General features: G+C 36.7%; 1 protein-coding gene across 4 annotated transcripts in view; it reads left to right on the top strand.

The window, feature by feature from the left end:
- The window catches only part of LOC126470208 (probable E3 ubiquitin-protein ligase MGRN1), a 167,535-nt gene extending 154,710 nt beyond the window's left edge, over nt 1-12,825 (top strand). The window contains exon 13 of one of the 4 annotated variants that reach the window (XM_050097886.1): nt 9,885-12,825. In XM_050097886.1, the coding sequence (XP_049953843.1) occupies nt 9,885-10,088 (204 nt within the window). In that variant the 3' untranslated portion in view covers nt 10,089-12,825. The remainder of the gene's footprint in view (nt 1-9,884) is intronic. The other 3 variants (XM_050097910.1, XM_050097894.1, XM_050097903.1) reach the window with 3 other exon arrangements.
- The last annotated feature ends 784 nt before the right edge of the window (nt 12,826-13,609 follow it).

The raw sequence follows: 13,609 nt of genomic DNA, 5'->3' as shown, positions 1-13,609 counted from the left end.
ATCATTTCCAGAAATATTTTGGTCACGTAAAAAGGTGGTAAAATGTCTTAGCCATTTCAAATCATGTGGAAGGATATAGTGTTAGTGAGGCACTGCTTTGCAGAATCACATAAATTACATATCTAGATGTAACATTTCAAAGCGGTATGAAATGCAATGTGCACATAAGGTCACTTGTAGGAAAGGCGAATAGTTGACTTCAGTTTACTGGGAGAACTTCTAGGAAAGTACATGCATAGAATATGATTGCAACCAATTCTTGAATATTGCAAGAGGTTGGGATCCCCAGGAGGTTGGATTAAAGGAAGACACCGAAACAATACAGAGGCTTGTTGTTAGGTTTGTTACTGGTAGGTTTATCAATACATGGTATTATGGAGATGCTTTAATAACTCAGGTGGGAATCACTGGAGGGAAGATGACATGCTTTTTGCAAAACATGATAAAGATAGTTTAGGGAACAAGCATTTGCGACAGATGTGGAATGATTCTACTGCCACCAACATACATCTCATGTAACAACAACAAAGCAAGACAAATCATGTGTCATGCAGCATATGGACAGTCATTTTTCCATCACTTCAGTTGTGAGTGTAACAGGAAAGGGAATGACTAGCAGTGTTACAAGATTCCTTCTACCATGTACCATGTGGTGGCTTGCGGAATTTGTATGTAAATTTAAATCGAGATCATTAGAAAACTCAAAAATAAGAAAATTGTATTTATACATATCAGGCATGTAACATAATAATTTCCAAGGAATTGAAAAATTCATTTTTTCAGATCATAACAGATATACCAAGTGTGAAAATTACCGAACTATCAGTTTAATAAGTCAAATACTAACACGAATTCTTTACAGACAAATATAAAAGCTGGTAGTTAAGCTGACCTGACCTCAGGGAAGATCAGTTTGGATTCTGTACAAATGTTGGAACTCACAAGGCAATACTGACCCTATGACTTACCTTAGAAGATAGGTTAAGGAAAGGCAAAACTTCTGAAGGTGGCAGGGGTAAAATACAAGGAGCAAAAGGCTATTTACAATTTGTACAGAAACCAGATGGCAGTTATAAGAGCTGAGGGACATGAAAGTGAAGCAGTGGTTGGGAAGGGAGTGAGACAGGGTTGTAGCCTCTCCCCGATGCTATTCAATCTGTATATTGAGCAAGCAGTAAAGGAAACAAAAGAAAAATTCAGAGTAGGAATTAAAATCCATGGAGAAGAAATAAAAAATTTGAGGTTTGCCAGTGACATTGTAATTCTATCAGACAGCAAAGGACCTGGAAGAGCAGCTGAACAGAATGGACAGTGTCTTGAAAGGAGAATAGAAGGATATAAGAAGAACATCAACAAAAGCAAAATGAGGATAATGGAATGTAGTCGAATTAAATCAGGTGATGCTGAGGGTATTAGATTAGGAAATGAGACACTTAAAGTTTTAAATGAGTTTTGTTATTTGGGGAGCAAAATAACTGATTATGGTTGGAGCAGGAAGGATATAAAATGTAGACTGGCTGTGGCAAGGAAAGCGTTTCAGACGAAGAGAAATTTCTTAACATCAAGTATAGATTTAAGTGTCGGGAAGTCTTTTCTGGAAGTATTTGTATGGAGTGTAGCCATGTATAGAAGTGAAACATGGACGATAAACAGTTCAGACAAGAAGAGAATAGAAGCTTTTGAATGTGGTGCTACAGAAGAATGCTCAAGATTAGGTAGATATATCACTTAACTAATGAGGAAGTACTGAATAGAATTGGGGAGAAGAGGAATTTGTGGCACAACTTGACAAGAAGAAGGGATCGGTTGGTAGGACACGTTGTGAGGCATGAAGGTGTCACCAGTTTAGTACTGGAGGGAAGTGTGGAGGTTAAAAATAATAGAGGGAGACCAAAAGATGAATACACTAAGCAGATTCAGAAGGATGTAAATTGCAGTAGTTATTTGGAGGTGGAGAGGCTTACACAGGGTAGAGTAGCATGGAGAGCAGCATCAAACCAGTCTCTGGACTGAAGACAACAACAACAACAACAACAACAGATATACTTGAAAACTCCTGCTAACTAGAGTAGTGGCCAAGTGTAACTAGAGTGGTGGCCAAGTGTTGTAAAGCCCGTGTTATGATAACATTCATTTATATGGGTTAGATTTGCCCTCTTAGAGTGTCTTATAATGAGCTGTCAAATCCAAAATTTCACATAATGTTGTTATAGGAATGGTAAGCATGAAATTATTTGCCAAGAGAGGCACGCGCGTGCGCACATGCAGGAAAATGACTTTCACACAATGTGCTTGGTGTGGACAATTTCCTTACTTTTCTTTCTCCTCTAATGAATACTGTCTGATGCAGTGTGAATGCTTACCACAATAGGAAGAAAATAAGTGAGCCCTTGATGAAGAGAAGGAGAGAGTAAGTTTTCAGCAATAACTGCATGACACTTTTAGATGGTTTTTCATCTTCACATTCCCCTACAAAAGATATACTTTTTTTAGCTGCTGTTGGTAAGGGGGGGGGGGGGGGGCAGTGTCTGCAGTAAACGTGAACCATTTGTTTTAGTTAAAAGTTTGTGGGCACATATGCTGATCACTTTAAAATTTATTTAATTTAAAGTAACAATATATAAATTTCACTTCCCAAAGAATAAAAAATATTGCAAGAAGTATGATCTGAAACTATGTGCCATGGAAGTTGACAGTGGCCTAAATACCTTGTACAATATGGTTACCTCCTCAGATAGCAGGGGCCTCTTCTCCTTAGGTATATCTGCAATCGATCAAAATCAATAATACTTCAACATCTTGGAAATCATAAAATTATAGGCCTGAGGTGTAAAAATGAAATTTCCTATCTTCATAAACGCACTCAATTCCATCAAGTCTAAATCATTCCAGCATCCTATATCTGACTCTGATTTTGCACAGTTAATTAGTTAGTTACTTGTTCCATACATAAAATTCACAAAACATGTTATGATGTGAAATGTGTCAACAGAACAAATTTAGAAGACTTATATACAACTTACAATTAAAACAAAATTACAAAATATTTATATGGCTACATGCTCACCATTGACAGACTTTTTATGATTAATGATCCCCAATTAAGAAGTCCCCTGTGACAAATAAGAAGCTGTCAGGAAGAAACATATTTATCTACATTTGAAAACACTTCTGCTATCTGTCACACACAGTTTATTTCCATTGGGAGATTGCCAGAGATTGCTGCAGCTACATACTTCACTTCTCTCTGTGCCAAAGTTAGATTCATTAGGCCATTTTTCTGTATATTGCTATACTTGTGGTTATCACTGTTACTCTCAAACTCAGATGGATTGTTGCTAACATATTTCGTGAATGAATCAATATACTGTGAGGCTATGGTTAGCTTTCCCAGCTGCTTAAAGAGATATATGTGAACTCTGCACATAATTCTAATTTCTTTCTTCTCTGCAGGGGATACTTTTCATCCAACAAGGATTTGCCCCAGTACATTATCTCATAAGACATCAATGAATGAAGATATGCAAAATACGCTAACTTACTAACTTCTTTATCCCCAAAGTTGGCAATTATTCTTATGTCAAAAGTAACCAAACCTAAATGTTTCAGCAGGTCTGCTATACAATTTTTCCATTTTAAGTTTTCATCAATAGGCACACCTAAGAACTTACGATTTGCTATCTGCTTTATTATTTCCTGTTGGTATGCAAGAATAATAAGGGGTGGGATATTTTTGACAACACCAAACTGGATGAACTGTGTCTTTTCAAAGCTTAAAGCTAATCTATTTGTGCAAAACCAATCAGTAACCATTACATAACTGACTAAAAGTATTACATATTATATAGGTTCATAACTTTTTAGTGTCTTTTGGATATATAAAGCTCCCCATATGAACGTTTACTTTTTAGGCATGATGATCTTATTTCTGATTGGGATCTGAGATTACTTTTAAAATGTAATTGTTAAAAACATCTGCTACACATTCTCGGTCTTTTATAATGTTCACCATTCTCTTAACAGAAGCAGGGTCATCTTCTATGGCTTCTTTCCCTGTCTCTCTCTCTGTTAACAGTATTCATAATGATGTTATTTTACTATCTGATCTCTCAGTTTCAGACAAAATGGGCACGTTCTCAGTTTTTTTTACAACTTCTCTTAGCATGTTACAGTGCTGTTTGTAATAAGAAAGTCTTTGTGGGTCATTACTTGTTATTTCTGTTTTGTACAAGTCCTTTTTTACATTGTGAAGAGACACTGACACCTGTAGTGATCAAAGGTTTCTTTAATGTCTTGTCATTATTACATTTAATTATCTTTTTAGGAAAATTACTTTCAAAAACGGATATAAACTGATTAAGAAATGTATTAAAATTAGAGTTAACATTTCATTCATAGTAAATTTCACCTCAGTCAACATTTTAAATCTTAAGTGATTTCGTCATTAATCAGCCTCTTAGAGTTTTCAAATTGAACACGGGGTTAACTGTACATTGTGATCTGGCAGCCCATTTACCGTTGGGCAGGCTTGTGTCTCTTTAAATTCTGGTTGTTGAATGAGTACATTACCTGTACTACCATCTTGAGCAACTCATGTGGGGAAGTTTATAACTGATACCAAATTATAAGTGGCTAAAAGTACCTCTAAATCATTTGCCTTGTCAGATTCTACAAGGAATTTACATTAAAATCATGACAAACCAATAATCCCTTCATTCTGCGTGACAGAGACCAGCAAAATTTTCATGAAAATTCCCCACAGAGGAAAAATGAATACTATAATAATTACAAATATTACATTTCCCACCAGCAACTCACAAGCACATTTTTATTTATCCTGATCTATACATAATTTACTTGTTTCTACATTTTTGTATTCATATTTCATTTTTGTGAATGTGACAATTCCTTTATCCAGACTGGTTTATATATTATGCTTACATAAAGATTTTTTTCTATCTCTGTGGTTATATAGTGTTCAATCAGACAAATGACATCAGTTTCCTTCTAGCCAGTAAGATCTTGCAGACAAATTAACAACTTCTTTACTTTATTTTTACACCCTGCTAGTATTCTGATGGCACGAAGTTAGTTTCATTTCTTTGTTCATTATTATAAAGTGGACTTGGAGTCTCTGTCAATTTCATTTCCTTCAATGTAGTCTGTCTGAATTTGTCCGAAAGTCAATATCTCACCTGATCCCATTAAGCACAGAAACTTGCCTTTGTGTGTTGGTGGCCCCTCTTATGTTTTCTGCTAACAAATCCGCTAACTTGTCCTAACCTCTGAGAAGTGTATCAGCATCTTCCTATAACAGCTAACAGAATAGCACCAATATCCGTCTAAAGGAGCCCTCTCACCTCCATGTGTATTCACTTTACAGCAGAGTTAATCCAGGCCTGATCATGGCGCCACAGAAGCTCCACAAAACCCACACTTATGTGCTCAATAGCTGCTCCTGTTTTGGCCAGATCAACCCTAATACTGTATTTTTCATTCTTAGTCAGGCTGTTTCCAGCTCCCCCATCTAGCAACTCCTGATCTTCTTTGTGAAAATCCTTATGCATTGGCTCTAAGTATTCTGTTACATGGCCAAGACTAGCACTTGGTTTCACAAAACTTGTGCCCTGGTATGTGGAAGAAAAGTTTTTCTGTAGCTGCTGGCCTACACACCTCCCACAACTGCTACCTAGCAGCAGAACTATTCATCTTCTATTCTGTTTTTCCACCCAACGTATCTGTAAGTTCCTTACCATTATCTGCTGCACCTTAGCTTATTCTACATATAGTAGCAAGCAAAATGTATTGATAAACTGAATTTCAAATTTGTTCTCAGAATTTTTCCCTGAACGCCCTTTGCTTGGAACCTTTTTCTTTCCCCTTGCCTCTGCATACTACAGTTTTTGCAATTTCCAACTCTGCCTGAAGGGCACAAATCTTCGCCTCCTGTTTCTTGATTTTCTGGTATTTCTGGCCTAACCTACAATTCCACGGAAGAGTGACACTGATTACCCCATTCTCTTTCCCCTCTGCAATCACCTCAGTGAAACCGCAACTTACACTTTTCGCAAAACGCTCCCTGTTTAGCTAATATGCAGCAACATCTGCACAACACATAGATGATTGATTTCAAGGCTAAATACAATGAAGCAAATGAAAAAGAAATTTATGTTAGACTTTTTGTACGAGTATCATGTGTAAATGTACATCTAAAATTACAACTGTAGATGCAATATGAAAAATACATTTTTACACCAATTTACCTTATTTCACATGACACTAACACTTACACTAACGTAATTACTCTCCTATTATGGAAACCTATTGACCCCAACCCTTTCAGAGGAGTTATTTTAGAGTGCCTGTGGCTAGTAATACCAAAGCTAGCTGAAATCAGTAGGTTGCAGGATCTGGCCTCTCCTTGTTACTGATAAAGTAGTGTTAAAGAATTTTAGTGTTATGACTCTGGTAAAAACTATGAATCACCGAATTTCTTACGTATCCAATGTTTCCTTTGTGAATGATGATTAGAGTTCCTGAAGTCATTTACCTGAACATTGGAAAGTAGCTAGCACTAGTAGTAGGAAAAAGTTTTCAGACCTCTGCAGTGTTCCCAACATGTACCAACTATTTGCTGTCTAGCTTAATTTTATGAATTTTCATAGGAGTATGTGAGTAACGATATAAAGTGGACACTTTCTAAAAACCGGTATTACTCTATGTTTGGATGTAACAGGTTGTGAAAAGCACATGTTTTCAGATCCGACTTATCTGCTTTTCTTCTTTTGTAAATATGGAACACATGACCACTCGTTTGCTTTTCATGGTGTGTAAAACTTGTAATAACGTGGTAAAATACTTATACAAGTTCTTTTTCATGAACTGTAATTTGATTACATGTTGGCAAGAATATTTGTGTAAAAAATGTTGATGAAATATAATTGCTATCGAAGTGACCAGACAGATGTCAGCAGTAGATGATGCACGAGATATTACTCATTATGTCCTTTTTTGTAAATACATCAACCTTCAGGCAACAAGCAAAAACAAAGTTGGGCTCAACAGTTGTGGTAAACAAAGTAGGCATGCAACTAGACATTTTCTATTAAAATATGCCATTAGAGGTATTGTTTCTTTAATCCGTATCTTTCCTTTCTTCTGTGTGCATCCTCTTTCAACCCTATATGTTTCATTGCCCCTAACATATTCACTTGATTAGGCATACACTTCCGTCACTATCTAACCAATGTATTGACCAAATATTTGGTGGTATGCAATAGTAGACCTGAGAATGGACAGCGATTTCTTTTTTCATGAGACTGCAGCAACAGTTAACTGATAACTAGGGTTTAAAGGTGATGTTTTGAAGTGAAGTGGTACAACTAAGTTTCATTTTCATGCCTTGGGTATACAAATCTTTATCTTGGTTAGCCTGTACTTACTCACCCAAAGTAAAAATTGTTGCAAGATTTCACTTGGAATGCATCAAGCAATTGTTTGAAAGATTCCATTATAGTGCCGTTTAGAAAGTTAGAAGAAAATCACTATCACAAAACATCCCAACAAGACTCAAATAATACTAGTGTGTGTAAAACTTAAGGATGATGAAAGTAAATTTCACATTATGTGTTACTGCCAAGTAACATAGCTTGATTAAACTTGTATCATACATAGAAAGAACTTCTACAGTGTATTGCAGAAGGTAACTGAAAGAAATATGGTGTGAGATGAACATAAATGACACCTTTATTCAAAGAGAATTATTACACTTAAGTCACCACATTTTATGATGGTCCTCTGGACATTACAAAAGGTAGGACATGTTTCCTTATAGATTGTGTGATGCATCCTCTGCAACTTGCTCCCATGCTGGCCATAAGGTTGATAAGGAGTTCGTATGGCAGGTTGTTCCATTCCTCCACCAGCATTGTTGATAACTGCTGGATGATCAGTGGTGCATGTGTGTGTACATGATACAATTGTCTCCCCAGTGCAGCTCTCTTGCGCTTGATGGAATTTAAGTCTGGGGAATGGGCGGACCAGACCATTTCCTGAATATCCTCTCATTTCAAGAGCTCCTCCACCTGCACTGGTCAATGCTGTAATGCTTTGTCATCCATAAAAATGAAGTCAGGGCGGAATGCACCCCTGAAAAGATGCAGTTGGGGAAATAATACAGTGTCACAGTAACTTTGACCAGTGAGTGTACTGTGTTCAAAGATTTCGAGATCAGTAGTTCCATACAACATAATGCCCCACCACACCATAACATACGGTTCACCAAAATGATAGTGTTTAACAAGGTTTCTTTCTGGGTTCGTTATGTGTTCCCACCTCTTGCCATATAAGGTTATATCCAGCACTGTCAAACCTAATATGATCATTCTGGAGGTACCTCTTTTTGATTACCTGCATTAATCATTTTGCTTTCTCTTCACAACCATTCAGCTCTTTTGGCTTCCTAGCTTTCATATTGCCTCTTGAGATAGAAATCTGTACTTCTGAAACCTCACATTTTAGTGTGCAATCTTGCTTATTGCTGTCATTAATCGATTGTGCTCTCATGAAGCTTCATCATTTGCATATGCTGCTGTAATATTGATATGTTTGTATTTGAAAATAAAATGACAGTGTAAATGTTCTTGGTGCATAATGGAGATTTGTGAGATATGATTATGATAAGGATATATTGTTACCATACAGCAGAGCTGAATTTGCAGAAAGGGAAAGGCAGTCAAATAAGTAAGCTTTCGGCCGAAAAGGCCTTCATCAGAATTAGACACCATAGAGATACACATATACACTCCTCATGCAAACACAACTCGCACACGCACGCACACACACACACACACACACACACACACACACACACACACACACACACACGTGTGCATTTGGCTATTTTGGCCGAAAGCTTACTTCTTTGACAGTTTTTTATTGTGCCTGTCTCCGACTCGGCACCTCCCTATATGGTGAATAACGATCTATCATTTTCATAATATTGTCAGCATTCCATCCTGGATTTCCCATTGTTAGAAATGTAAGATATGTATACAGGTGGAAATATAATATTGCAAATTTGCTTATAGAGAACACAAGTGGAGTTATATGCTTTTTTGTAGCTTGTAAAGGTGCTCTATGGAACTTCAAGTTTTGTAAAGTTCTATGCTGCTTTCATTCTTAAGGCACTAAAATGATGCTACGGAATTAGTTTCTACAATGTATACCAATTCCATAGTGTTCATTTTAGTTCTGTTTGTCGTTATGCTCTTGATAAATTATGACCCTGTTAGTACAGTTTAAGTTTACAATAGCATTGTCTCAAACAACTCTGCCTGTTGTCACATTTGTTCAGATGAAGCTATCCGACATTCATTTTTTAATTACTTTGGGGTATCATTAATTGTTAGATTGAGTAGTCTGAAGGCTGTGCCGGCCGAAGTGGCCGCGCGGTTCTGGCGCTGCAGTCTGGATCCGCGAGACCGCTACGGTCGCAGGTTCGAATCCTGCCTCGGGCATGGATGTGTGTGATGTCCTTAGGTTAGTTAGGTTTAACTAGTTCTAAGTTCTAGGGGACTAATGACCTAAGCAGTTGAGTCCCATAGTGCTCAGAGCCATTTGAATCTGAAGGCTGTGCATACATATGGGAAGTTGGGTATAATCTACACTTTTTTCCTGCTGTTACGCTTATGACATTTTACTGTGAAGTTTCTGGTGTAAATCTGAACTGTTACACATTTCATAAATCGTAATAATAGTCTAGTCATTCATTCTTCATTCCACTTATTACTGAATTATAAAATATCAACAAAAAAATTACAGCCATCACATTGATGTTCACAAAAACATATTGAAAGTACTTTTTTGTTATTTTCTGTGACTAGGAACGACCACTGACAAACTCTGATGTAATATCATCTGTAGAGAGCACACCTGGACGTTGGACAGGCATTGGTATTTCACTTCCTGGTACGCCTATCAGTCACCTGAGTCACAGATCCAGTGGTGACAGCTACAGTTCCAGCAGCTCAACAAGGCAACTTTTGAATGGTGGTAACCATTGTAGCAGAGAAAAGCAAGACTCTTAGTTCATAAGTCTCTGTGTTAATGAACATTCCAACTTTTATGTTGTGTTTTAATGGGGAGGTCATCAAGTGTAATATATTTCATGGAGTTACCCGAGGGAATATTTGAGTGGGCACTGCATTACACGCACAATTCTCGAGTAACTCTTCAAGAACACACTAACATTTGCTTCTGGTCAAATTTTCTGTTACACTTGTATTTTTTCCCCTCCTTTGTGTTAATGGGAATGAACATCGTGCCCATAGTTCTCTGTTGAGTAATTTGTTCCCGTAAATAACATATTTCAGCTGCTTTAGTACTGGTTGAGGCTTCTAAACTAATTACCACACATTTAAAGATTGAGTAGCAAGGAAGTTAAAACAAGGATATGTCAGTGATTCCATTCAGTGCAAAAGTAATGGTATGAGCTATGATTAATAAAAAATTCAGAATATTGCCAGTCAAAGGTAGTCCAAACTATTATCATAATGTAATCTGTATAAAGTAAGTGAATGTGGTTTTTCTCTTCTTTTCCCATGACGGGGAACCATGTTTTTATCACGTTTTGGTATAGTAAACATTCATCTCTGCAGTAGTAAAAATTGTCAAAGATGATGTGTAATAGGATTGTTAATATTTGAACCCTATAGTTTCCAAGTTTGTGACTAGCATACTGGCAGTAATTTTCGCAGCCATCGTGTACAGGAGTTTAACATGTAATTGCAATTGCTCTAGCATCAGGACTATTTATAAAAATTTACTGAAATTTTCGGAATTATTAACAGTTAATCTTTATTGTGTTTAAAACAGACATGAACACTCAAAACAGACTATGAATCTGGTGTCTTTAATGCTACCTTTGAACCAGAGTCCTACCTCTCGGTATCATCTTATGAGTTTCAAACTGTTCTGTTATGAGAGACAGCCTGAAATTAATTTACAAAGATCTTAACTGTGTCAGCACAGAAATCCCTACACTTACAAGAGGAGGCCATGACGTTGGGGATCACAGATTTACTTGAAACTTTGTGTGCCTTTAGTAGGCCATTAAAATAACATAATGCGCAAGTAGTAAGGTGCACTATGGCAGTTTTGAAAAAAACTCGCAAAAGAAGTTTTATGCGTCTATTATGTGGCGTATGTACCTGTGCGTGGTCAACTGGTTAGTGCTCAAGCAGCGTAAGACGAACTTCTATCAGGCAAAAAATGTATTTTTTTCATCACTGGTCATATATTTAGTTTACATGATGTTTGAGAGATAATACAATGAAAGATCACTTGTGTTTGTATGTATGAAGTTTCAATTTATGTTTTCCATGTCTATGACAAATATCATCCAGCATCGTGTGATGTCGCAAGCACATCTGACGCGTAATTGTACATTACTCTTATGGTCTGGCACATTATGACTCACTATATTACCGATGGTGAATAACTTCAATTGCATCATTATTTATTGAGGTTTGACTTGGGCTTTCCAACCCTGTCTCTCATCCTCAAAAATTTAATTACAAATAGTAAATAGTTAAATAACATGAAATTCAATACAACTTTATAAAAATGCATGTGGGTTTTTCTCATTATATTACCTCTCAAATATCATGTAAATTAAATAATGTGATAAGTGGTGAAAAAATATAGATTAGCAAGTAAATGCTACAGAGATTTGAACTGCCGCCTCCTCCTCAACTCACTTCCCACTCGCGAACACTAATTGCTTGACCACAGTGACATTTTATGACTGGCACCTTCGCACCGATACATCACTTATGTAATAGACACGTAAAATGTCTCTTGTTATTTTCACAGAATTTCCAGAGTAGTGCACCTAATTACTTGCACAGTTTTAATATCCTCGTAAAGGTGTAAAAAGTTTGAACTAAATCTGTGATTCCAGTGTTGTGGCCTTCCCTTGTTAGTTAAAATAAACTGATGGCAGAGCAATATTGTTTTATCTGTGTGATTGCAACTGGCGAGTGTATAGTTAGGTCACTGCCATACTTCCCGCCTTGAAGGATAAGTTAATAATGATAAAACTGGTAGCAATTTTTGAAAGATTTAGAAATGTACATTCCAATTGCCTTATTAGAAATAAGTGTGGGAATAAATGCTGTGCTATGTAGTCACAGGGAATGACGGGCTGTCCACATTTGTATGTGCTTACCTATATCTTCGAATGCTAATATAGTCTCAGTGATCACTTAATCAAAATTCATTTAGATTGAAGAGCAAATGTGGTTTTGTAAAATGCTTATCACTACTCTTGTAACGTTAAGTTACTGTCATGTAAACTTGATTTTACTTTACATATCGAGGTGTTCTGATTTCGTACACAAACACATTCCATAAATGTATTCCAGCTAACTTCTCTCATGTTTATATTTAAGTCCATATTGGATATAAATCTCCATAATACAGTATTAGTTTATACATCCAGAGGTTAAGTGCAAGTAATCCTTAAATATCATTTTTCATTTTAGTGTATGTGTACATACAGAATTTACAAACTGAAAAACCTGTATGCTGTAAAAGAAAGGAAAAGAAACCAAACAATGCCATTGACAAATGAAATAAATGAAGTTTTATTTTGAGTGTATAATTGACTTGAATGGCATTCTTCTCCACAAGATACTTTCTCAGTACCCTTTTTGGCATTGTATCAAAGATTCTGAACTTTGTAGATAATTGTTGTGTAAATTGAAGATTAATACTGTTATAATAAAGCACGGTTATGGTACACACATAACTGAATAAAATGAATAGTTTTTGTCTTATTCAACTAATATTTTCCTGTAGTAGATAATTACGTTTTCTCCAACCTCATGTTGTACGTATTATAAGACAGTATCATGACAAATGTTCCAGTGTTTAATCAATTCAGTTCAAACATAATGAGTTGATAATGGATTAGATTTCAGTTTTGCTGAATGACTACAAGCAATATGGAGCTCCTAATAAATCTACAAGAATGCTGCCAGTATATCTGACGCAGAGTGTCCACGTCTCTCTCTCTCTCTCTCTCTCTCTCTCTCTCTCTCTGTGTGTGTGCGTGTGTGTGTGTGTGTGTGTGTGTGTGTGTGTGTGTGTGTGTGTTGCCTTCTCCTTCATCTTAAGGCCAGTTCGCTATAAAATGTTTAGCAGCTCTCAAGATCTTTATTTACTTATTACACCAGAATTTCAACATGTGCCCCACTCATCAGTCATAGAACATATTCAAATTCTGTCAATGTGTGGGTCAACATTGCAGCATCAACAGTTCTGATAGTTGCATTGACTGACTTGTGCAGGAAGGGTAGCAATATCATGACTGGTGTACACACAAACCTTGACTCAACTCCACAAAAAGAAGTATAATGGCATGACATTGGGAGAGTGTGGGGGCTATGTCATGGGGCCATCACAAACTACCCACCTCTCAGGAAAAGTCATCCGGCACATTCCACGCATTCAGACTCCAATGGTGGGATGCACCATCATGTTGGAAGATGGTCGAGGCTGCAGCTCTTCGATCTTTAGTAACAGGAAATGTTCGAGGATGTCCAGG

The sequence above is a fragment of the Schistocerca serialis genome, chromosome 1 (genome assembly GCF_023864345.2).
Source record: "Schistocerca serialis cubense isolate TAMUIC-IGC-003099 chromosome 1, iqSchSeri2.2, whole genome shotgun sequence".
NCBI lineage: Eukaryota > Metazoa > Arthropoda > Insecta > Orthoptera > Acrididae > Schistocerca > Schistocerca serialis.
The sequence above is the reverse complement of the archived record's forward strand: the minus strand, read 5'-3'. Positions and strand labels throughout refer to the sequence as shown.